The 25,262-nt window shown below is 52.8% G+C and overlaps 2 protein-coding genes across 2 annotated transcripts; both read right to left on the minus strand.

The window, feature by feature from the left end:
- Positions 1 to 24,075, minus strand: LOC128273433 (all trans-polyprenyl-diphosphate synthase PDSS1). Its single transcript, XM_053011400.1, has 8 exons — positions 23,971 to 24,075; positions 11,325 to 11,477; positions 9,288 to 9,433; positions 7,773 to 7,902; positions 5,492 to 5,581; positions 595 to 726; positions 300 to 494; positions 1 to 227 (listed from the first exon to the last, which is right to left on the minus strand). The coding sequence occupies exons 2-8, from the start codon at positions 11,442 to 11,444 to the stop codon at positions 6 to 8; spliced, it is 1,035 nt and encodes a 344-aa protein (XP_052867360.1). The 5' UTR covers positions 11,445 to 11,477; positions 23,971 to 24,075; the 3' UTR covers positions 1 to 5.
- On the minus strand, positions 16,590 to 24,510 carry LOC128267021 (putative lysozyme-like protein). Its single transcript, XM_053003815.1, has 2 exons — positions 23,971 to 24,510; positions 16,590 to 16,631 (listed from the first exon to the last, which is right to left on the minus strand). Exons 1-2 carry the CDS (start codon positions 24,508 to 24,510, stop codon positions 16,590 to 16,592), a joined length of 582 nt encoding a protein of 193 aa, XP_052859775.1.
- Between the last annotated feature and the right edge of the window lie 752 nt (positions 24,511 to 25,262).

Genomic DNA, 25,262 nt, shown 5'->3' on the forward strand with positions numbered 1-25,262 from the left:
ATTCACTACTTCATGCGATTCAGGACAAAGTCACCGACCACGATGAGTCCCTTCTGGTACGGCGACTCGCTGATCTGCGAGGCAAGCCGGAGCGCCTCTATGCAGTGTTTGCGCGCCAGGAAGCGGGTCTGTTCGAGGCCCTGCGACTGGTGGACGAGCTCGTAGGCCCGCTCGACGTCGCCGGGTTCGCGGAAGCGGCGCAGTATCATTGGGTTCAGCTCGGGAAACTGTGGCAACGTGAGAACGGAAGCAAAAGTGTTAGGGAACTCCGCTGCTTCACAGACTCTCGGGAAGCTTACCTTCTCACAGGCAAACAGTACCGGAGCGGTAGCCAGCCCCAGCTTCAGGTCGGCGGCAGCCGGTTTGCCCATCGCTTCCGAGCTCGACACAAAGTCTAGCAGATCGTCGACGAACTGGAACGCGAGCCCAAGATTTCGGCCGTACTGGAAGCTCAGCTCAGCCATCTGATCGTCGGCACCGGACAGGACCGCCACCTGTGAACGCAGCAACGAAAAATGTTTGTTAATCGCCTGATCGCCCAAACGCCGTGTGCTGCCAGCTGTAGCTACGGCACCGGTGATCACCCTTGCTTACCGCCTTCAAACTGTTGGCTATTAGCGAGGCCGTCTTGCGGTAGGTCTTCGTGAAGTAGTGGGCGAAGCGTTCGTTTTCCGTTTCCTTCGAGCCGAGCTGCATAAACTCACCCTGCACCAGATCGGTGAGCACCTAGAGCAAGTAGAAAGAAGACACAGTAAGGAAAGACGCAATGCCGGTTATGACACAGAACTAGTATTTTAATATTGGTAAGAAGCGGAAGAATCATTGGTCAATTAATTGGTGCCTCCGTCGATAGTCGGCAACGCACCCAACAAACTTCGCCGTAAGCATCAGCATCAGAAGATAAAGATCAGAGATTAAGATTGTCTCTGGCGCAGCAGAAGAATACGATTTATTTTTCCCAAAACGATAATATACTGACATCAGCGACAAACCGGCATGTGGGTTGACGTCCTGTACCGCGAACGCGTGGGGGCTTCCTCAAGAGGGGTGCCCCCACGGAAACACTCTGCGCTTCCGCGCGAAACAGAAACCGGTGGAGGGAACACCGTGGCATGACCGTGACCGTCGCCCGAGCCCGGGTAAAGCCTTCCCACCGGTTTAGAGGCTTGAGGGTTCCAACCCCAACCATCGGTCCAAAGCATCAAAAGTTCAGCCACACGTCCGCGTGGCTTAATAGGCCATTATCTTGCGCTTTGTGTCCGTGTACTTCACCCGGCGGGGGGGTTGGGCGGTTCACCCCGTGCGCAGCATCATATATGTTTACAACCCCCTTTCCAGTGTCTCAGTAAATCGCATTTTACTGCGCGCCACGGCTCTCGAGGTTCGGTTCCGACGCGGGAAAAGGAACTTGACCGCGCATGCCGTGGAAAGTGCGTAGAAAAACGAGTACACTTGGGTGCGCGTATGTGTGTGTTTGTATTGGAGTGAACGTAATTTGCTTCGTGCTTCCTCGGTTGCTCTCTAGGTCATTTGACTCGGCTCGGTACGATTGATCGGCCAAAAAGCAACAAACCCCAGAAGGAAGGAAAAAAGCGGCCCGTTCCCGACGCGACACCACCCGGCGGACCTTCCAAGGAATTAGCGAAACCAAAAGAGAGAATTTATTTCGCGGCCACGAACGACACCGACCCGACATAAACGCATTCGTCGCGTTCGGTGACCCTGTAGTTTTGTTTGTTCCGTGTTTCGCCATCTCCCCCGGCCGAAGAAGGGGCCAAGGAAACCCACGTAAGGACGAGGAGACGAACAATTGATCCACCTTCGAGAACCAACCCGTTCCCCGTAGAGTTCGGGAGTTCATCGCCTGTTCGCGCATCGAAGTCTTTCGTTCGTACTTTTCAGATACGAACCCCTTTTCTCTTGTTTTTTATTTGTTTTTCGGCACACCAAAAGAAAATGCCTCCGTACCCACAAATACACACACATTCGTTCCATTCTTTGCCACGCAGTCGCAGATAACGGGAAGTTAATGCGAAAAACAAAAACTATAACAAAAACGGAACAGCGACTTAGTGAGCCCGAAGGTGAATCGTCTCATACAGGCCCCGGTATGGCGGATAAACGTTGGATTGGCGTTGATTGGATCACTCACTCGTGAAGCGGATGACCTTGTATCCGGATGGCATTGTTTGGGCAGAGGGAGCTTCGAAGGCTTTGACCAGCTTTTCTTGCTCACCCCCATATCCGCATGACTGAAGACGATAATTGGGAATGCATTTCCGCGTGCCCATCGGTGACGCGGTGAAATTGAGCAGAATACTTTGAACACTACATTACCAGCCTACCGCCAGCCTAAGGTCACCGAGCTATACAGCCATCAGCACTGAATGACCCTTCGGGCATTGAATTCGTATGCATCGCACTGAGCGAAAGGACGCGTTTCGACGCCATCTGTTTTCTAGCACGTCCGAAACCGAAGCGAACCGAACGTACACAGAGCGCGGCCTCTTAAACGGCCACCTAATGTCAGGGCCACCACCGGTGGACCAATCGGTGCCATCTGATCCGGCGCATTGCCTGCCGTTTTGGCGGACAAAACACGAAAAAATGCCACCGCAATTAGTTACACAGCACACAGCGCCATATTAAGCGGAAGCGGCCGCTACGCCGGCTACGGAAGGTGTGAGCATTAGGAAGGCCACCGAAGGAACCGTCCGGAAGGAGTGCCCATCGAACGCAGCCGCTCTGCACGCTGCACCATTAGATCTGTCTTGTTTTCAGTTCCGCGCACGACCTTCGGATCTTCTGTTCGGGGTTTTTCCCGGATTCTCCCACTGTACGATTTCCAATCCAGACAAATTTGCTAACAATTAAGGCTATTTGGGGGCGCGCACACAGGAAAAGCACACGGCCATGAGTTACGTGCGTTCGACTGCCGACGGGCCGGATTTTATAACTTCAAAGCTGGTGGCTTGCAATTCGTCGGCAAACTAATCGAGGAACATCGCAATGAAGCGTAAAGAAAGCATAAACTGCCGGATGAATGGATTGCTTAAAATGCAGCCATACTGCAGCGCAGGCAATAAATAACGCAACACCGCTGCGCACGTTGGAGAAAGCCGCCGCCGGCGTAAGTGACGAGCTCGTAAAACGGCAGGCAGGCAGGCATTGCCCGATAAGCACTTCACCACAATATACATTCGCTGACGTCACCCGGCCTTGTTTCGCAAGCAAGCAAGCTTTGGCCCGAAACCCAAAAACCAACATTCGCGAGTTGGCGACCCTAGTCCGGTCGCTCGCTCGCGTCGGTAACACCCGGACCCGGAAACGAAACAAAACGAGACAGGCGCTGCCTCTGCCTTTGGTGTCGCAACTGCCCCAAATGTAGTAGCCCCGCGAAAAGTAGGTGGACTGGTCTTAGGATGGGAACTAGAGATATGTTTTAAAGTCGAACAACATCTCAACGACTTAACAGTTTATGTTTTCTGGTAATACGTACCGAGATACGTAGGACTTTGAATTAATTCATGCGGTTTTACAATATAGATGGCATTACTCACTAAATGTCACAAATACTGTCATTACGCATCTAACGTAGTAGAGGCGTTTCGGTTAAATTGTAAACAACATCTTTTGAAAGCATCTGAAAATGTCGACTTTTGTTTCAGGCAAAGCGCTTTTGCAGTTAATACTTCCTCATTACTTCCACATGAAGAAAGGTGCTTTCGAAAGTCATCGTATTTTAATGGATGCTGGACCTTTAATGCATTTGAAGCAAGCTTTAAATAAAAAGGAGATAAATGTTTAAACATGGATAAAAAGATATATTTTGCATCTTTGAACTACTTCCGTTCCGTTGCATCGGTAACGAGTTAGCAGCACAGCGGTTCGCTTCTTATGAAAGCATTGAAAAATGAACCTCTGACTGGCTTGCTTCTACAGATGAGAAGTTCTATCGAACGGAATTACGGGAAGCGCCAGAAAGATGGGAGAAAGTCAATGTCCCAATAGATAGTACATAGTATTTCAAGCTGAAGGTTCCGTAAAAAACAAGTACGTAAACGTTTCATGTTTTAAAAACGCTTCGCTGGCGGATGGCTTAAAACCGAGGGGAGGATGAAGGATGGCTCAGTCATCACCTGCAGTGTAAGGTGCCTGACAATCACCTGCACATTGCTGTTCCGTCGTGCAACCGTGAGTCGTTTCGTGCGATGGTTTTCGTGTAGCGCTCCATTGACCGGACCCGGTCAGTAAAAGTGGGAGAAATTCTTACGCCGCTCCCCGACCAGGCGAAAGTTTCCGGCTCGTGGTGCGCGGCACCATGTTCGGCACTTCACGCAAAAGTGAAAGGAACTGGTGGACCGCGGAGCGAACGAGCGCGCGCGCGCTCGGTCACTGATCCAACACCGCGAAATGAGAGACACCGACGACGACGACGAAGACGACGGCGAGATGCGGCATTTTTTAAATTCCTCGGCCCGGAAAGTGTAGCTGAAGACGCGGCGGCGCAGCACGCGGAGACTTCATTTCGGGTACGGCGTGAGAAGAACTCCAAACAATCCCCTGTGAAGATGGTAATAAAGCTGGCAAGAGAGAGCGAGACTCCGGCCTGCGAATCGATGGTCTGGGTTACGAGCACAAGACATAGCGTTAAAATGCTTCGTAGCGATTGATTAGACCTAATCGTAACCAACGCGAAACCGATCGCTGTGACTGACGCCGACGCCGATAGCTCCTTAATATGCTGCATCCGCGCATGTGCAACCATATTTTGACGTAACAACAATGCATAAAATCAACACTCTTCAAGTCCCGCCAGCGCGCTACGCTGAGATTGGAATTTTACTGTTCAGCCATCGCTCCATCTGCTCCACGGCGCTTCGGCGCGCTGTCACACAACTTTCACGAAACTCAACAGATGTGTCTGTTGCCTACAAAGTTCCCTCGGCAGATCTGCTTCAACCTTCCCATCCCAACCCATCCAGTGACCCCTTCCGCCGTTCGTTCCTTTCTTCCGCGGTCCGCGGTGTTGGTGAGCTACCTTTTCCAGGCATTTAACGTTCGTTTTTTTGTCCGATTCGCTGCATTCCCCGGTATGTTCACGCTGGCTGACTAAGAGCCCTTCTCACCGTGTCACCTGTCTCAACGAAGCACCCCCCGCAAACCCTTCCTCCCACACGAACGCACAAACAGATTTTCGCATATCTGATCGCTTCCGTTCCGATCGCATCCACAAACGCCGGGCAATCGGCGGGCGCGCTGATAAATTGCCGTGACCGTGGAGAATCAATCATCATCAGCATCTGCATCGCCATCATCATAATCTTTGTCTTCCTCTTCGTCGTTGGGGCGCACCTTGGTCCTAAATTTCCGCCCCTCCCCACGCGCAAACGTAACGCGCCTGTGTCAAGGCTTCCACCAAACCAATGTCCCCGTTTCCGTTTTCTCCGGATCCGGCTTCGGCAACCGTCTGACCGTATGCGCCTCTCACCTGACTGAGGATGTGTGTCACTTCGTCGTGCTTCAGGCGGGCCAACAGCATCGAGGCGACCGAAAGGATGTAGTCACCGGCTTGTGTCACCTAAAACAAAGAGCGGAGCGGTCGATAAGTAAATAGATGTAGATATAATAGTTTCATTTAAGCATTTCATCAATTCATCGAGGTTGTGCGAGGGGTGCGGCTACAGCGGTTCCCCGCAGCATTAAGTAAGAAGCGGACTCCACGGATGGGCGCTGGCGCTCGATAAGAGGGTAAACACTATTCGCAAGACTGGAACAGGCTCGGGCTCTAGCAGTCTATTTTCACAACCTTCTCTGGGATCGCAAATTCTTATGTCTCAGGAATTTTTGCAATACGATAAAAAGGTAATGGTAATCTCTTGGTTCCAGGTCCGGGCTATAGGGTGCAGTTGTTGACAGTAGAGATAGTGACTTTAGTGTTTGGCCAAACGGAAGCAACTGATAATACATTATTTCTTTCAAGTGTTGTTTTCGCACAATATTTTCGAGCGAAACAGGCGTCTACGGCCTTTCCAAAAAAAAGCCGAGCCTCGAGCAACTAACACCTATGGGCTGGCTTGGGGGCCAACTAACAACATCGCTTTCTCCTGCACCGAACGTGGCGTGGCGCGGAACTCTGAATTGAGCGCAGCAAGCAATGGCGATGCCTGCTGCTGCTGCTGCTACTACTTTTCCTACTACCTGCCAGACAGTAGCGAAATGCGTCAACGAACGCTATGCTAATCATGATGCGCTTGCCCGGACCGAATCGGATTGGGACCAATTAACGGCAAGCTACGAGGCGGACTACCAAGTTCGCAGCAATTAGTAGCACCCGTCCTGCTCCCACTCCACGTGCACGTGCTTATGGGTCGGTACAAATCAAGGTCGGGCCACCACCTACCAGCCCTGCACGATTCAGTCAGTGGCCCACCGGCGACACCCGCGCGCGCGCGCGCGCGTTGACTGACAGATGTTTCTGGCAAGGCAACAGCCCGGAGATGGTGTCCCGGTTGTTTGTTCGAAGTCCGCGGAGCTCCCCGCGGAGAGCCGTGCGTGCCTGGACGACTGAACCGACCGAACGCCGTTTCATGAATGATAATCAGTGCTCGCCCGGCTCAGCCCAGCTATTGCACACCAGCTGCTGCTGCTGCTGCCGCTAGGTCATGCGCGCTGCACCTTGTCCGGCGGTGTGGTGGTCAACAGCGCGCGGATTTCGGTGTACCTGTTTTTTTTGCTTGTCACCAGGCAACCGGAGAAGGCGGATGTGAAGCTACACGCGCGCGCGAACTTGTATGGTAATTTATTCTGCTCCCATCGCCGGGGACGCATCGGTGTTTCAGGTGTTCGACAAGACTGCCGGCCAACCAAAACCGGCAGCCGGCTGTGTGTCTGGATTCCTGTACGCCCCCCCACCAACAGAGCGACAAGGAGCGACGGAAGAACGGAGCAGCGCCAGTAGCAGCATGCCGCTAACACATCTGACGTTTGGTCTGACTTCAAGGTTTTGGACCGAGCGCGCTAAACGCCGTCCCGTCGGTTCCTCACTGCATTGCACAGATCCACATCTCGAAGAAGAACCGATTGGAGCATTTTGTATGCAGCACATAGCCATGCACATTGAAGTTGGAATTAGTCGAGAGTCTGAGATATAAATGAAATTAGGAAGAATCTAACACAAGTCCAAAGATAGAAACTATACGTCACGGGGCTCAGATAACTTGTCGAAACACGAATCTCCAGATCGCCGCTTATCCGCGAGAAGAACGAAACCTATGAACGAATGTTAAAAGGACTCTTCGACTTCAATTAGTGCAACAGAAAGATGTGTTGCTGAATTTAAATGTGGTCGTACCAGCATTGTAAACGATCCACGTCAAGGATGTCCAAAAACACTAGTAACACCGTAGCAACGTAGGAAAAATGCAGAACATCGTACTGAAGAATCGTCGAGTGACTGAAACAGATTTAGGAGAAGGCCCCTACAGGCCCCTTCTTTTTCATTGTTTATTTCCAATAACAGAACAGTATTGTGGAAGTGTGTTTTGGAACCACTACCGGATTCTCTTCTTCAGGGATGGAATTCATACATTGGAATTTCTTCCGGAACACGGTGTACTGATTCAGGGAGACGATACTGAATAATGAAGTGCATTTTGAACCATAAAATTGAGCTTTTTCTTGCTTTTCGAACCTGGATGGGGACTTGGATGGTAAGGCTTTTCACCTGCTAGTGGCGCTGCTGCTACTGCTGTCGCTGGGAGTGAACATACCTTTTTATGGTTCCAAAGGACGTTCACGCTCGGTTTGCCGCGCCGGGCGAATGACTGATCAATAACATCGTCGTGCACTAGGCTGGCGGTGTGAATCATTTCCGAAATCATCGCTATCTGCCGCTGTGCGCTCACTATGTTGCTATGTTGGAGTTGGAAGATGAGAGATAAAGAAAGCAGAAACAGAGGACACTGATTAGCAGAGGCGATTGGGTGAAATGGATGAATGAATTGTGTCATACGTCAAGCATTTCTAGAAGCATTTCTAGACGATTTCTCGTTTTGAGGAACATTGCAAAATGGCCGCCGCCGTACTGGACTGTTGCCAACGGCTGGCCAATGGTCGCTCAGCTCAACATGCGGCTCGCTGCTCGAGTTCTTGGTGTGGTAGGTACTATTCATAAAAGGTGTTGCTTGGGGATCCCTAATTTGGTACCCCCATGCACACAGCTGCAGGGAATCGGCTCTCGGCAACAGCCGGCTCCTGAATGGGCACGCAAATATTTGAAGATCGATCGATGCTTCACATCTTCCGCTGGCCAGTCGAAGAAGAGTCAAGATATGAACATTAACGCCATGTAATACAATGAACAACTCACATCCTCGCCTACACCGGCGGGACATGGCAGGGTTTCAGGGTCATCCTCTGCTCTGCGAGAAAAAAGCAGAACAAGCCACTGTTAGCTGCTGGTGCTGGTGTTACCTATCATCTTGACAGCCTAGATTTTGACAGCCGAAATCGTGCCAAACAGTCAACAGCCAGGTGGTATTTGAAGCAGACCAACCCAACACAGAATGTGCAAAATTAAAAGCTAACCATATCAAAGACAAGCAACGGAGTCCCTTCTTGGACCGCATCGAGCCCCATTGACGTCACGCTGCCTTGAGCATCGTCCAGCAGGTCACGAACCTCTGCAAACGTCAGCGCCGACGAATGCGTAGCCGTGTGTGTGTGCGTGTGTGTGTGTGCGTCCCCAAACCGGACACCTGTCCTCTTTTACTCTCGCTCTTTCTCTCTCACACTTTCTCTGTCACTATTTTTCGCTCTCACTCTGCTTATCTCTCGCTACTAGCCCCAGGCTCTTGGCGGGGATTTTTATAATTCGATTTGAGGGAACCGAAAAGAGAGAGAGAGACCACTAGGGGTTGTCACAGACACCGACCTTAAACATTTGGAAGCACGTTGCAATGGTAAGCTGATCCCAGCCTTCACCTCAAGGAAGAGTACGTACGCGCGAACCTCACCAGACCTTTGACCTCTACGCCACCGAACCGAATCTCTTCCTTCTCTCCTGGGGGTCATTGGGTGGTTCGTGTTCAGTCTTCCCACCGTGCGGGTCACGGACGTTCACGAGCCTCGACCACGGCGCACAGGAAGTGGCTGACAGGATGGCGCGAAGACGAGTCGTCTGCACCACAGCAGCGTAGCCCCCGTAGCGTATTTCGGTCTTTTGTCAGTCATACTATAATCTACTCCCTACCCCCTACTTCGGCAGGGGGCAAGGATGCTGCAACGCGTACCTGTTCTCGTTGTGCATGTGGTAGTTGAGGGCCTTCGCCATCAGCATCGCCACCATCGGTCGGAACGCTTTCCCCTGGCCGTCGAAGTAGTACACGGCGATTTTGTTCAGTTCTTGGTGATTTGTGGCGCGGCTGATTTCCTGTTCCGGGTGGATGAGAAGGAGAAGAGATAAAGTGTTAAGAGAAGTCCGACCGAGAAGTCGTTACATTCCGCCTGGAGCGTCCATTGTTCCTTTTCATTCAGACCTTTGTTCCTTTTTCCCTGCGGCAGGCAACCTTTCGCGCAAAACCGTTGCCCTCGCGCAGGGAATTCTATCCAAGAACCAGTTCTCTACGCTTAGCGATAAAAGGTTGGGTCTTTCCCAACTCTGGTCATTGAACCGTGCTGGCGCACTGCACTAGGATAAGCCAGCCAGCCATCTGTCTCTAGGGGAACACAGACAATTCTCAACAGGAGGCCGTTGTTCACTAAGGGTTCACTGCCAATGTTCTTGGGATACACACCCAAAAACATCCCAAGATCCCTAGTATTCGCGCGAGGGCGGGACGACATGGAGCACACTCCTTAACCCCAAGATTGGCCCAAGACTACGACTGGAAAAACTGATGAAACGAATATCCCGCTCCTTCCGTGAGTATGGGGGGTATAGTTGCAATCCAACAGTTCCAACAGATGCGACGTCCGAGAAAACTCGTTTCGAAAGCCTACCGATCCGAAGGCCGGGCATGTTACATCGCTTCGGCAAGACACCAAAGTTTACCAGCTTGCGTTCGCTCATCCGTGACACATTCAAGCGCAATCCCCACAATCGATGTGGCATCGGCCCGTGGGGACCAGTGGGAAGAAGGTGTGCCACTGCGGTGTGGAACTTCGTGCTGGGCGCGCTATTTCAGCTACACCGCCGTATCAGCGTTGTCGTCGACACCTATAGCCGACACCGTGGGCCATTCTGTCCGGTTACCTCCGCTGAAAAGGCTCTGTGTGTGAGCACCGGTAAGCCTAACACCGAATGGCACACCCAAAACCTTCCCCATCATCACGACCCGCCGTCATCTCAAACCGGCCCACCCTGCTCAAAATTCCAAGGGAATCTCATCGCATTTGAGGTGTGTGTGTCTGCGGCGCAAGGTAACACTTTACCAAAAAACAAAAAAAAAAGAGTAGAAGAAAGAATGACAAAAACCAGATGTGGACAACCAGTTTCGGACCTGCCACACACCGCCGCCGAGTATCATCATCGGCGGGCATTGGAAATTTCAATTCCCAGAAGGAAGGGGTGTGCTACAAATGTGAGACAACAGCACTGTGCGCCGAACAGACGAGGTGGACCAACACGACGAGCTCGAGGGACGACTTCGAGGCTAATCACCACTAATCTCTGCCCGCCTGCCGCCCGGATCTACCGCGGATGATCGATTCGAACCCGATAAGCGAAGACGCTACGACCCACCCCGACGACCGACCGACCGACCGACCGAAAAGGTCGACGAGCGCGCTTTAAGCTTTAAGAGCTTAGACTTAAACTGGTGTTCGTTTTCTTTTTTTTTTTTTCTCAGCGAAACGGACGGGGCCTTATTTATGAATGCACAAACGAAAGACGACGGACTTCTCGAGAGACACCACAGCTTCCACAGTGTGTGTCCGTGTGCCTTGACTGTTCTTGAAATTCCACTGTTAGCCGTGAAGGTTGCACTATTTCTGGTTCATCTTGGTTAGATTATCGATTTCACAACTTCGATTCTCAATGTCATGTTTCCGGCGCAGACATCTCGGGTTGGTGATGACCTAACTGTCGTGCAGCGTGTACGCCTCGCCCGGCTCCGGTGGGCTGGTCCTGTCATGAGAATGGCGCAAAGTCTCCTAAGGCCGTCCAGATGGACAGAGTCATGGTAGGTCCCTTTTGAGAGGGCGGGATTGCGTCGATAGAGACAAAAAAAGACCTGGAGCAGGCGCCTACTCCGGTCTCAATTTCTTCTGGGCTGGGCTGTTGGCATCGTTTCTTTTCTCGGAACCGGGAGTCCGGCGCTCACCTGTCTGATATCCTCGAAGATGTATTTCAGCTCATCCTCCAGCAGAATGTAGGGATCGATGTTGTACTCCCGGATCGGTCCAGCCGGCTGCTGTGTGTGCACGGAGCTGTAGCCTCGCATACAGGGATGCAGTGTGACGCCGGAGTTGCCCTTCTGCCAGGGAGGATGAGAAATAGAAACAAAATTATGTTAGAGCAACTTACAGGAAAGGCGCTTAGAAATGTCGTCCTAAGAATCGAAAGCATCAGGCACATCCCATCAACCACCGACCGATCATGAACATTCCCCTATCGGTCCATGGTTTCCGAACTTTGCTTAGAACACTCCCCCCCTCGGTAAGCGACCCCGAACCCTGAGCATAAAATGCCTACCGGCGTGGATTCACTTCGACTGTTGAGAGGTGATTTATTTTGGTACTCTTCAGAGAACTCCATAGAGCGCTGCCCGAGGTGAAAACCTGTTTAGTGGCCCAAAAGAAGAGCTGCTTAATTAACAACAGGTGGAGTGTCCTAACTTTCGGCACAACGCACAGGCAGGCAGCCTCACAGTCTCAGAGGGCAAAGCACCTCATTAGCATATCCTCGCGCTCGTTTCGCTCCATTCCAGCCAGCCAGCCAGCCAGCCAGCCAGTTTTTTCGCGGAAGGCGGGATACGAAAAAGATAGAATATTTAATCAGCTCGAAGACGCCGAAAGCCGCCAAATCGACCACCTAGCCTAGGCGGTGATGTAACTTTGCTAGACCTGCCGCCACAGACCTGCCGACTCCGGCGAAGAAGAGAGTGGTGGGCCCACCGGCGGAACCGGACGTCGAAAGGCAAACACATCAGGCAGGCAATTCTTCGCGTCGCAAGCTTTACGCGCCTATTTTTGGAGAACCGTGGCGTGGCGTAACCAGGCTAGCCCTGGGTGAGCCGGAGCGACAAGAAAGAGAAGCAAAATACGCTACTCTGCCCCATTAGGGCACTGTGTCGCTGTCGGATGCCGCTGGCTGACCTTTCACACGCTCTGCAATCAAAGCTGCTTCCACACCACCGATAGACCGCCCCCCCCCCCCGTCGGGGGCTCATATGTCGATATGAATCAAGTGCCAAACCGGTCCCCGTATAATTTACTTTCATTCGCTGCTGGCCGGGACTTCACCAGCTTCAGCCAGGTGTATGTGACACCACCATCCAGAGCGTAGGCGCTTCTTACTTATCTGACGTGACGTGGTCTGTGTGTGTGTGTCTGTGTTTGTTGTTGCATTCAAACAATATCTGAGGTGCCGTTGCAGTCAGCTAACTCGACCTTCCCGGTAGACAATCCCAGACAGACAGACTATGATCTGTCAGTCGCTCGCTCGTCAATCAATCGCTGACTTCGGGAAAGGCGATTGCAGAGTCGACTAATACTGGACAACCCGGAAAGCCGGTTCGAGGTTCCAGATTTATCGTGGCCAGGTAACGGCATCGGTTGCAACTGGGACACACACACACACGAACGCATGGGCAATGCGTTCTCAATGCTCTGTTCAACGAACACACGGAGTGCCCTACTTACCTCATTACGTGCGGTTTAGGCACAGCACACGGCAGCTAAAATTTGTGTGGCCTAGGGGGGCCCTCGTCACTTCCACAGATCTGCCGCCGCCTGCTACCCAGGCTCGGAACCGGCTCTTGTAGATGGCAGCAGCAGCAGCACTTTGAACGTTAGTGCAGTGGCTGGCCTCCAACCATTTAGCCAGTCCTTGCAGACCACCATCGGCACTATCGGCACTATCGGTTAGCGCAGACCAGACCGATCGTAGACCGATTATCTGGTGACATTAGACGCCAGTAGATTGCTTAAATCGGTCGGTATTTTCAATTGAAATCCCAGAAAAACCTGCACCCCATGTGTTCCCGAAGGATGCATCCCACCAGAACGTCCAAGAACAACTACAGAGCCACAGTACTTCAACATATCTTGGAACTCGTTTCCGTCGCTACAAGCGCAGGACCGCGCAACGACATTCCACAGGCGGTGGAGCGACAGAAGCACTGGTGTGCGTGCGTGCGTATGCCTGTAGAAAGTGAGAGATGTTTGATACCGGGGGGGGTTCGTCAGTCCGTCCGTCCATCCGTGGCCAGGGCCGTTCGTTTGCGGACAAGGCAGACGTGCCGAAGGCAGGTAGCCAGCCGCGCGCCACCAGAGTACAAAACGAAAGAGGGCGAGAAAGAGAAGGAGGGGGGGGGGGGAGAAAGGCGAGGGAAAGAAAGGGAGAAATGAACGGCGTGCGGATTGGAAACATAAACTGCGCCGAAGAGAAAGTGGCTACAAAGTTGCGCCAGGTAGCGAGCCAGGACTGTTGGTGCCGATGGAACCGAGACGAACAGAATTGGGGAGCGGGGGGTGGTTGCGTTTAGCAAAAAACGAAGCCAAACCGACCCTCCACAGACATACCGATCCCTCTCTGCTGCAGGTTTCTCCGTGAAACCACCTACCGGAAGAAGCCCCCCGAAAATGCGGAACGTCAGACTCGAAACGACGGAACTGGCGTTGCAAGTGACTTCAAAAAAGCGTCGAATGAGGATACTGTCAGTGTACCGTGTGTAATGGAGTGCGTGTGTGTGTGTGTCTGTCTGGGTAATAATAATAACAATATGTGGCCTTCCGTCTTAAGACATGGCCTGACCAACAAAACATCTCCAGCGATCAACTTTCTTGGTTTTGGTCTACCCTTTGGTCTAGTTCATCTGTCATCATCGTCTATATCGTAAGTTACGATTTTAGGTTTCATTCGTGCTACATCTCAGAATCAGGGGAACTGCCTAGAAAGATCCACTAGGATCCTGTTCGTCACATTCGATTCGGCATTAAGGTATCCATGACACGAGCATCCATCCCTGGATGGACCAAGGATCGTTTGTCCCTACTACTCAGTTTCTGGAGTTACTGTTGAGGCTTAGACCTCTAGTAAAACGTTTCAGAATGGTCTGTGCGAGCGAGCGAGAGTGCAAAACGACGAGGCGACGAGTCGTCGACCAACTCGACAGGTCACTCTGCTGTCACCGCTCGCTACATCAACCCCCGGAACAGAAGTACACATCTTAACCTTCAAAATCATGTATTTACTTTTTGTCAAACCTTTTCTCGATACGTTAAGCTCTCTTTGGCAGCATGCAGTAGAGCAGCAGTTCAACATCTCGAGGATCTACAAGGCTGGCCAGACGCTCCACAGGCACGCTACAATACGCTACCAAGCGCGCGCGAGTTGAGTCGACAAAATATGGAAGCGTAGAAAATAGGATAAAAATCAATCAAACTTTCCAAAGCGCTCCACACCAGACACACACACGAGCGATAAGAGATCGGTACTGCTCGACCGTGGATCAGTTTTCAAGGGGGTACAAGCACCCATAGTTGGTGTGTGCTTCCCCGATCTCGGCGTAGTTGTCGGTCGGCAAATTGGGGCAGGTAATTTAATTACAAATACAATCGTCGCTCGGTTTTGCAAATGGCGAATAGAGCATCCGATACGCGATGCAAAGCAATGCAGAGGGTGTGCACAGCACAGCGGCATTATCACATCGCAAAGCGGTGACGCAAAGCGCCATGATCCACCGCATTTGCTAAGCTGTGTCAAACTACCACTATTAGCACCGTGCCGACCTACCACCGGTGCTTTCCGTTGCCAATTCCGTTCCGTTCGTTCGTCAAACACCGCCATCCTCATGGACTTTCCACAACAACAAAATCAAAACATCCAGGCCCAGACTCGAGCCAAAGAGAAAGCCCCTACATAGGATGGTTGTGTTTGGAAGGGTCGAACAACAAGCCTTGGAGAAAAAGGAGATCTTGGAACTGGCTATCGCCCATCCAGGTTTGATGGGTGATTTGGTCGTGATTCCAGAATTCATTCTCAAGTTTCACAAGTTAATTCTATGTCATTGCTGACAATGCCTACAATCGTCCCGATAGGCACGGTAGACGACTTCGCAAGACTCCCATCATAGCCCACAACTTCAGGCAAAGGCAAGGGCAAACCCCAACCCCAATAGCAGCGTAAGTCACATCAGGGCCAGCTGCAAACGGCCACGGACGACGCCGCCGTGAAGAGGAGGTCAAACAGACGTCACGGTCCGAGGCCCGGGTCGATTGGTTCCGCACCGCGGCGCGTGTGTCGTGTGGCAGCACTGCACACCGCGTGCCACACTTGAGATCCAAGGGGTGGTTGTTTGTGTACTCTGGTAGGTCCTGGGTCCCTCCGGTCGTCCGGTTGTCCGTCAGGTGATCAGCTGACCGCAGCAGCAGCAGCAGCATTACAGTTCTGCAGTAATCTCCCACCAGGCAGACAGGACGACGCAAGACCATAGACCACCACAAGGCACCTCTCGAACCGATGATGCGATGGAGTAACACGGTCACCACACGTTCGGGACCCATCGCCAATGGCACTTGTCGGCGAACATTTCACAATTGCGAGACAGAGACCGACAAGAGACATAGAGAGCGCGCAGCACACACATGACAGGCGAAACCTTGGCTGGTCGTCGGACCAAACGAAAGCGAAAGCAGCGAAACCACCACAGTGCTAGTGGAGGAGGTGGCAGAAAGAGAGAGACAGAAAAAGAGAGAAAGAGAGAGTAAGTGGGGCGCGAGAGAGAGACAGAGAAAGTGAGTCAGGTACAACCTGTTTTATGCAACGGTGCCTGCCGATGCACCGTCACCGTGGCGTTGCACCGTACAGGGACACAGCACACAGCTGTCGGATGATGCTCACACAGCTGTGATTATTGTTTGAGACCCCACGGAGCCTCGCCTCCAAGCCCCAACACCAAGGGGCCAGATGAAGTGCGGCGAACATTGGTCTGCGGACCTGGGGGAGTTGCGTCGTCGTCGTCGAAGTTGCTGATGGACACCATCAGTCAACAGGGTTTGTCGTCAACGCGACAGAACGTTCTGCTGGACGTGGGGACATCTACGGAAGTTGTAGAAGTTGCTTGCATAACGTCACCCCCGTGTGTTCCATCTTCGAGACATCGGACGGAAGCATTCCATTCGTTCATGGCAGAGATTGTACCGAAATGTTACTTGAATCAAACGATCTGTCATACACTATGCCTCTGATACGTGTGTGTGTGTGTGTTCTCGAGGTCGACCACTGGTTGATCTTGAAAACCGTTTCGTTTCTCTTCTGTGCTTTGGCCATTCTCTTCTGCTGTGCACCCACCGCTCGTGGGAGGACCCCCGTCCTCCCAGTGACGACGAACTGTTGCAACTGTTTACATCTGTTTGCAGGACAACTACCCCGCAAACCATATAGGAGGTACATTGACGCAGGTGCACTGCGAAAAGATCAATGGGGGAGGTCATTATCGATCATCCGAAAATAACTGAATCGTCTAAAGTATGGACGGAAAGCGCGAGGGCCCATACCGAAATCGAGATGGAACAGCAGCGCTCCAACCCTGTGTGACGGCGGCCCTGAATTTTGGTTCTCATCCCCTTCGATTCGGCGCACCGAAAGTGCACCGAAATTGTTGGACGCAGAAAGGCATTCCAAGTAAAACAAAAACACCACACAGATCTGTAGTAGCCTCTCCGGCATGTTCGTGTTTGAAGGTAAGTGTCCGAGACTGCACTACACTACACAGGCTACCGCACGCACTGTCGGAGCAACAAGATCGGTGTACATGACATGGATGTCTAGCGTGAGTCCACGATGGCCGTGACTGGGATTTATAATAGACACCACCCCTTGTGTCTACAGTCGAGTGCATCGAATTCCTAACTTCTCCGAGGCCTGTGTCTATGATGCTCCTTTTTTGCAAGAATACTGGTCCGCTGGACATGCTGGCTCTAGTGCTGGTATTTGGTGGTTGGGGTTGGTAGCAACATTTATCTGCTGCTTATGATGACACTAACAACGACCAGTCACTAGTCACTTCACAGTGCTCGAAGAAGCGTCTGCGCCGTTTTTCTATCCTACTTGACCTCGATTACATTGCGCGCACGTGCATCTTCTGGGAGAGACAACCACCACAACAACAACCAACTGCAAACCAACGGCAGCAACAGCTTGTGCGAACAGTGAAAGGGAGGAACGCCCGAAGGAATGAATGCATCCAAGTGCACAGTGCACAGGACCAGCACAAACATCTTGGCGATGAGGCGCCAAAAAGTGAATGGGATGTCCTCCTGTGCGAAGGTAATGAGAAGAGATTGTCCTGCCCGCATAGGTGATCTCGTTCCCGAAGGGCATATCACACAGCATTGGGTGGCTCCTGATTACGAAAGGCTTTTGACTAACTTTTACTACAGTGCCCAGTACGTCCAACGTCTACAATTTCGCGGTAGAAGGGGATAAAGATGGAGAGAGAAAATTTGATCTCTGGGTGCGCCCCAAGTCCGGAGTGACTCAACTCATTTAATGGCCCGAAAAAATGTTGAACACATCAGTCAGTAGTCCAGAATATACGGAGCACGGTTATTCTTGACTTCGGAAAGGTGGGAAATCAAGATAACCTGTGGTTGAGCATGATCACTTCATTGTACTGTCCTGTCCTGTTGTGGATAATTGAGTGATCCGTTTACTGGTTTGTCTTCGCACACCCCTTTTATGATAGATGTTGCCCTTTTATTTCGTTGCCATCTTCCAAAAATTGCCACCATCTACAGGGTGATCCATCGAGTGTCTGGATTTTAGACTATCGATTACCTGACGTCGAGCCACATTTTGCATTCGATGGTTCGTAAGACTTCTAAAATCTGTTTCTGAGTGATCCGATCATGACATGAGCTTCATGACGATTGGTGGAGCATAGGTAGGCGGGGAAAAGAGAGAAAACGAAAGAGAGAGAGAGAGAGAGAGACAGTTGACCAAACTCGCAGATGAGCGGCACGACGTCCCGTACTTGTGGCGTCTGGGGTATGGGGCTCCGAATATAGCAGCGCCAAAGCAGCATGAACTAAGTGCCTGTCTAGCGCAAACACAGGGCGCGCTCTCGTGCGCTTAGGCCTGGCCTATTGCCTGGGCACCCATCTATACACCCCCACCCCCACCCCTTCTCGAGGACATCAGGGGGATTCCGTGTCAATTCGGGGATACACTTTTAAAGCTCATCTCACCTCAACGTCTCGCAGGACAACAAATATTGGGGCTGGCCCAATATTGATGCTTCACATGAGATCCTCAATAAATCGGCGAATCGACACTGGAGCCTGCAGAATGGCCTCATAGGTTCATAGGTTGGCGGGCATCAGATTCTGCCCTTCCTGCCTATTGACTATCTCTCTTTGGCAACGCAAGCCGGACACAAGACATGATATGGTCGCCAACTCGCGTCTCGCCCAAGTCAAAGGTGCCGGTCGATCAGCCCTATTCACCCGCTCCGTGGCGGCCTAATGAACCACTTAATATTCCAATGTTTGCCGCCAAAACTATGTGGTCAGCGCTCGCTGGTCACTGACAGGGCCATCAGTTTGGCCCCAGAAGCGGTTCGCAACTCTTGATAATGTCCACCAGCATCAGCAGGTAGCAGAGTACCGTATCGGGTTCTTCGTACCGTAGTGTTGCGCTTTTGGCGCATTCGAGCATTTCGAGGTCAGCCGGGAGAAATTATAAATAAAGAGAACCTCGATGATAGACAGTGAACCACCGTGGCAACAGGGCTACACACCGACACCTGATGGCCGGCGCAGAACACCAACACACACACACACACACACGACCGACGACGGTCTCCGACGCCGGACCGTCCGATAGTCGGATGTCGGATCTGGGTCAGCGGCGAAATATCACGCGCTGGCAATCGCTGGTCGCTGGCAGCACACAGCTTCCTAAATTTCTCCACACGCAACGCACACAAAACGCACACTCAACACACACGCTCCTCCTCACGGTGCAGAGTGGCTGAAGAGTAAAACAACGAACACTGCGGGCGCAAAGAAAAAGAACTAGTTTCGGTGAGGAGCGCTCGAGAAAGTCCGACGGCCGCGTCGGACAGTGGACCAGACCAGCATTCCGAATCCGATTCCGGACGTCAGAGCGCTGCGTTGAGAGAGCCGCGTTCCCACATCACAGAGCCCGGCTCACGGGCTCTCATGTATCGCGCACCGGGGGTTATACATCAATGAAACGCAGTCGTGATCGCTCAAGGCGGGCCGATCGACACGTCGTCGGGCTCCGGCATTCCGCGGAACAAGTGGACAAGCTGTTACGGGGGCACCGACATTCCAGGGCCCGTAGCGGCACGTGTCCTGCTTTACTGTAACCCTCGTCCGAGTGGACCCAGAGCCTGTACGGTACGGCCAGCCGAACTTCTGGAAAACCTAGACGGGCGGATAGCGGAACGAAACAGATTGGACCACGGCGAGCAGATGGATGTGGGATATCGGGAGACGCAATTCTTCAATGGCCACGCGGGACCTGAAACGCCAAACGAGGCCAAACATTAGCACCCTGAACACAGCAAAAAAAAAAGCAGCCCCGGGCGATAGCAAGACGACGGTGACATTTGGACTCCATCGCCTATTTATCAACCGTGGCCCGTGGCGCTGAGCTTTCCCCCAAAAGTGGGTCCCCCGTGAGTCCCCCTCAACGCTTCGCCACGGCACTTGCCACAAAACAGACAGGAGTCTTGGGAATCGGGATTTCTGGAACTGGTATCCTTCTGAGTAGCAAACTGATACCACATAAGTACCGCCGCCGTGAGGTGAGCCTGTCCGAGTGGGCAAATGGGGGTCCACTAGCGAGCGACTTGGACCCCTTGGACGCCAGCTCGGACGCCGAGTTCCAGGTCGGGGTTCGGCTTTAGGTTCCGATAACACTTGCGGCTGAAAAAATCCGGCCCTCATAAAGAAAACGCATTCGTTTTGGTGCAAAATTGGTTTTATTCATCAACACGTATTCCTTCTCAAGAGCCTCGCAACCATTCCCTAGCGCCGGTTCTAACATTTCCATACCATTTTTGTGTAATGGTTTATCTTTTGCCCCAAAATAGACCTCAGATTCAGTCACAACCTCTTCATTCGAGCGAAATATCTTACCACTGAGCATTTTATTTTGAGGTCTGCGAATAGCCAGTAGTCGCTGGGAGCCAAAGCTGGCGAATACGGTCGATGTGGGAGCAATTCGTAGTTCAAATTTTATATTTTTTTCAGCTGTTTTATTGACTTGTGATCTGTCGGAGCTTAATGACACAAGCTTGCTTTTGAAGGTTAATACTGGAACTGGAAAAGCGGTGAATGCAATAAAACTATCGCCATCTATACGTGTTAGGCCCCAGACTTTCCAATCCATGTACTAGAGGTGGGCTCCAATGTCACTGCGTTAGAAAGCTGCCTCTGTTGTGTTGCTGGTCTAAACCATGCCCAACAGCAGCTCAATGATATGCTGATGCCCTCCACGTGGAGAATGTAATGATGATGAGTGTCACCGCTACTATCAGCGAACGCGCGTAGACAAGGTACACATCCGGATTGTCCACCTCGGCCCCAGGCACGGCACGGCAGGTTCGTTCGTTGTGAACGTCAAATTAAAACCGATCAACCGAAGCTGGTTTTTGGAGCGCGGTATTTCGAAATGTCAGCACGGTCCGAGGCGCGCAAGGTTTCGGAGCCCGTTTTCCGACGTTTGTATATGTGTGTGCCTCGCGCCAGTAGCGCAGCGCAGGTGGGGTGGATCTTTCTGAGACCTGGCAGGTCCTCGCAACGAACAAACCAGGTCACAGCACACCAGCGCACACGCCAACCAAGATGGGCCAATAGAAGCCACCGCGAGATACGTTAGCCCCCCAGCATATGAAGTCGTTCAAAGAAGCCCAAAGTAGAAATCTCTCTCACAATAAACGCGGCGGCGGCGGCGGCGGACAAACTGGATAACGCGCGCCCAGGCGATTATGTAGCAACCTGCGGCGTAGGGAAAATGATGACATAGTTGACGACTTTGGGGGTCAGACCCGTTAGCAACCTACGCTCGAGGGGAGTGAGACACTGAGAAACTGCAGCAACACAGTACCCAAAACATATGGATCTCGTTTTCTCGAACTCGGCCACCAAGCAAGATCTTGGAAGCAGAGCAGAGCTCCAAGACCAAAAGAGACACCGAGCCACTGGGCTAGTTTCCGAAACGCTACGGTAACTCTGGACTACAACCTCGAGTGTTCAGGGACCTACAAATAGGGATCCTTTACGACTTCTCCGAGGGAGGAGGAAGACTTCCGTGTGTTGGGATCTTCATCTTCCCAGCGTTAGCCCAAGCAAACGGGACGGGGCCGTGAGTGAGGGAGACCTTGAAAACAACCTCCGGCTCCGGGGTGTGCTGGTGCTAATATCCAAATAATAATGGATGTTTGGAGCAGGTTCCGTACTAGGCTACTAGCCTGACACTGTGGCGTGAGGATCGATTATCTCATACCGGATCGGACCAGTGGAGGGGGAGGTGCGCGCGCAGCGCAGGCAAACGTTGACAAACCCATGCCCGGGTCGGGTGTACTATGGAATAGGAAGGCTTTGCTTACTTTGCGCAACATTGTAACACGTATATCACTCTGTTGTGTCACGGCGTGAGCGAGAGCGAGGGAAAGAGAGATAGTGGTCCACAGGGTCTTCTGGCAGATGGATTAAGCTACAGACGCCCCACGGTGCGATGACACCAGCTACTTCTTGCCTAGCGCCATAACTTGCTGTGACCGTGCAGAACAACGGAATCTTGCCGGAGATTGAACCATAGCCATTCACATTTGGAAAAACGGAAACCCGCCAGCGATTGCGAACTCGTTGACACACACACGGACACACGGAGACGCAACCAGGGCCGAGGCCGAGCCAGATGACACAGATGCCGAAGGAGAGCCGATGATGGATGGGGTTGATAGATGATTGAAGTTGGATAAACGGCACCATCGTTCAGAGAGCGCGCTAATCAGCTGGTGTTTGTGTACGACTCGAACTCTCGGGCCCGCCGGATTTGCCTCTGTTACACTTCATACAAACTTAACAAACACACACATACACATTAATTTAACAATTTATACTGTCAATTTTATGCAACAGACATGTGGAAAAGTTCGAAATTCGAAGTCGTCTCGAGCTTCACCTATCACGTGTCAAGGTGTCAAGATGGACACCATAAGAGATTCGCATAGGAGAAACGGTCACAGCTGGGCGTATACTGTGCTCACCAACGCATCTGAGACATGGAGAACCAGACCTCCAGATCTGATCAAAATCCTATTCGGTCCGCGTCCCCGAGGAAGATGCTCAGAATGATTATTGTCAACCCGCTCGTATGTGTGTTGAGGGACACTCTGGAGAGCCCTGCACCGCCATGCAGCGCCAGGCGGCAGGTCGGTTTCCGGAAGTCCAACACGCTGACGGTACTCCAGTGCTTCGCCATCAACACTTCGCACAACGCTCTCATGCGTCACGCGCGTTTCAATTTCGGTCCGCCTACCATCAGGCGGCATCAGGTGGTCCTCTCGGTGCCTCGGCCCCCCCCGTTCACACCTGCCGCTGCTGAGCCAACCACTTCTTCGCTTACAGGCGCGCCGCGGCGCACACGGGCGCAGCCACCATAAAGCTGAGACCTGAGGCCCCTGCCTGGTGTGGTGCTTTCTCCATTACAATTCACATTTCTCTTTTGTGAAGTGTGATACTTTCCACAATTTCTTCATTTCTAGTTTCGTGGCTGCGTCGCTGCGGTTTTTTTTGCCGCGGTTTTTTTTTGCACTGCAGCCACAGCCGACGCAGTCTGCAGGCGTTGCGCGGCGATTTATGAGGCCGCTGGGCCTCACTCGACGCGCTTTGGCCGAATTCCTTGACCCTTTTGGCGTTTAAACCCGGACCAGACAGCGAACACCTGTCGGCGGCCAGACCAGGGCGGCCAGGGGACTTGTGGCATCCGCCAGTAGATGCCGTAGTGTGGTGCGTCTCCCCCTCACCCCCCCCCCCCTCCCTCTCTTTCTCACTATCTCTTTCAGCCCGCGATCCACTCGCACGCCGATGTTGGCCGATTTCATTGACTACCTTCCTTACTGGTCACAGCCCACCAATACGTCCAAAGGCTGGCGGTGGCTCCCTCGTCCAGTCTCTACGGCTATAGCGCGCAGACATAAGCTGCACCCGAGCCTCGTTAGTCTAGTATACTAGCGAGTCTAGTATACTGGCGAGGCTCTGAAGAACTAAACAACCAGAGCCCCAATAATGGAAACACACACATCCGGTATCTCTCTCACACACACTTTCTGTCAGTGCTAGTGTTTGGTCTACCAACGGTGAACCTGCTGGAGCGATCTCGAAGCGTGGACCCGTGGAAAGCGTGGACGTATGTGAAACTAATTCCCTGATTCCTCAGTTGTACTGACCGTCCCGTCAGCTCACGAAATTCAAATCCACGAGTACCATACAGTCAGGTCCTCGATATCTAGATCGCTCGATGCAATCGCTACACGCTACACTCAGGTACCAGTTGGTTGGAAGAACCTGAAAGTCTGAACGCTCAACACTGGGCATCAGTCAGTCAACTGAAAGGATGATGTCCGTGTCGGCGTGACATGATGGGATGGAAACTTCTCTGGTTTTGGGAACCAGGGATCCTGATGGCAGCTGATAGGATGTTGACAGCAGCTGACACACACACACACACTCATGAAATCACGGCACACACGCGGCGTTGGCACTCACCTGGCTCCGGTCGTACAGCGGAACGGCTGCTGGCGGTGTCCGGCGGCCGATCACCGGAACGCCCAGATGCTTGACGCGTGACGACGACGACGACGACGACGATGATGGTTGAGTGTAGCTAGCAGCGTCGCCCGCGGTGCTGTAAAAGCTGCGCACTGTGGTAACCGTAGCGGCGCTAGCGGCTCCCAGCGCTGGCGCTCGGCCTGGAATCCCCGGTTCCGAACCGAACAGCGGGAACAGCACGGTCCGTTTGCCCACGGTAACCACGGTACTACCACCGCCACCTCCAACACTGCCCTGCCCGAAACCACTGTGGCCACCGCTGACCATCGACGACATCACCTTGCCGCCGATCACCGAACCGGACACGGCAGCACTACTGGTAGCAGCACCACTAGCACCAGCACCTGCACCAGCAGCAGTTGAATGCTGCTGCTGCAGCAGTCCGGATGGGCTCCTGGATGTGGCCGCAGCCAACTGACACAGTTTCTCCTGCACCACGCGGGCACACACCCGACTGGACGAACTTAAACACGCCATAGTCAAAACAATTGTGATCAGATCGATGGTCAGCGCGAGTACTCGAAGCCCCCGAAACGCGGTCGCGGCCGAGTGCGCCCCACCAACAGCACACCAGCGCGCGCGCTACTACCACCTTCCGCTCCCCACCTCCACCCGCGGCCCCTCTCCCCACCAGCCCGGACCCGGACCTGCTTGCCTGCGTGTGTCAGCCCCACCCGCGGCCCGTTACGGGTATATACGGGTTCGGGAGAGGTTCGGTTCGGTTTCGGTTGGCAACGTGGACCCGCGAACCGATCGTACCCGTTCGCGCCCCGCTCGCTCGCTCTAGTGCTCTCGCACTCACTCACGCGCAATCGCGCGATCACGGATGCGTAGACGACTGGCGGCGTTCAACTGAGCATGAGAGCAACACAGATCAAGCCACAGCCTGCTGCAGCCAGGCAGATCTGGCAGAGCGAGAACGAACGCCTAGCAAGATGGGCCTACGGGCCGACAACGAGAGGCTAGAGAGAGCTGGGAGCTGTCGTGCCTAGCCGCTCTGGTGCTCTGAAGAAAGAGATCGAGCTACAAACCCCCGTCGAAGGTGTGTGCGGAGCGCAGAGGCTCTTCACCTGTTGAACGGGATCCGACGACGACGTCGACGTCGACGAAGACGACGACGACGACGACGACGACGAAGACGACGACAAAGGCCAGGCCGGCTGATGCAAATCGGTGGTGATACGAAGCGCTATCAGCCACAGGTGCGCACCGCTTCAGGCTATAGCGCA

Source organism: Anopheles cruzii, chromosome X, assembly GCF_943734635.1.
Source record: "Anopheles cruzii chromosome X, idAnoCruzAS_RS32_06, whole genome shotgun sequence".
In the NCBI taxonomy this organism is placed as follows: domain Eukaryota; kingdom Metazoa; phylum Arthropoda; class Insecta; order Diptera; family Culicidae; genus Anopheles; species Anopheles cruzii.

Bases quoted from the DNA above. Each gene is read 5' to 3' on its own strand.
- LOC128273433 (XM_053011400.1), bottom strand. From the start codon at position 11,444: ATGCGAGGCTACAGCTCCGTGCACACACAGCAGCCGGCTGGACCGATC. The intron at 9,434-11,324 runs GTGAGCGCCGGA...CACCCGGAACAG, and splicing joins TCTTCGAGGATATCAGACAG to GAAATCAGCCGCGCCACAAA. The intron at 495-594 runs GTAAGCAAGGGT...CTGCGTTCACAG, and splicing joins TAGCCAACAGTTTGAAGGCG to GTGGCGGTCCTGTCCGGTGC.
- LOC128267021 (XM_053003815.1), bottom strand. From the start codon at position 24,510: ATGGCGTGTTTAAGTTCGTCCAGTCGGGTGTGTGCCCGCGTGGTGCAG. The intron at 16,632-23,970 runs GTGAGTGCCAAC...ATCTTTTCGCAG, and splicing joins CGCTGTACGACCGGAGCCAG to TGCACCTGCGTCAATGTACC.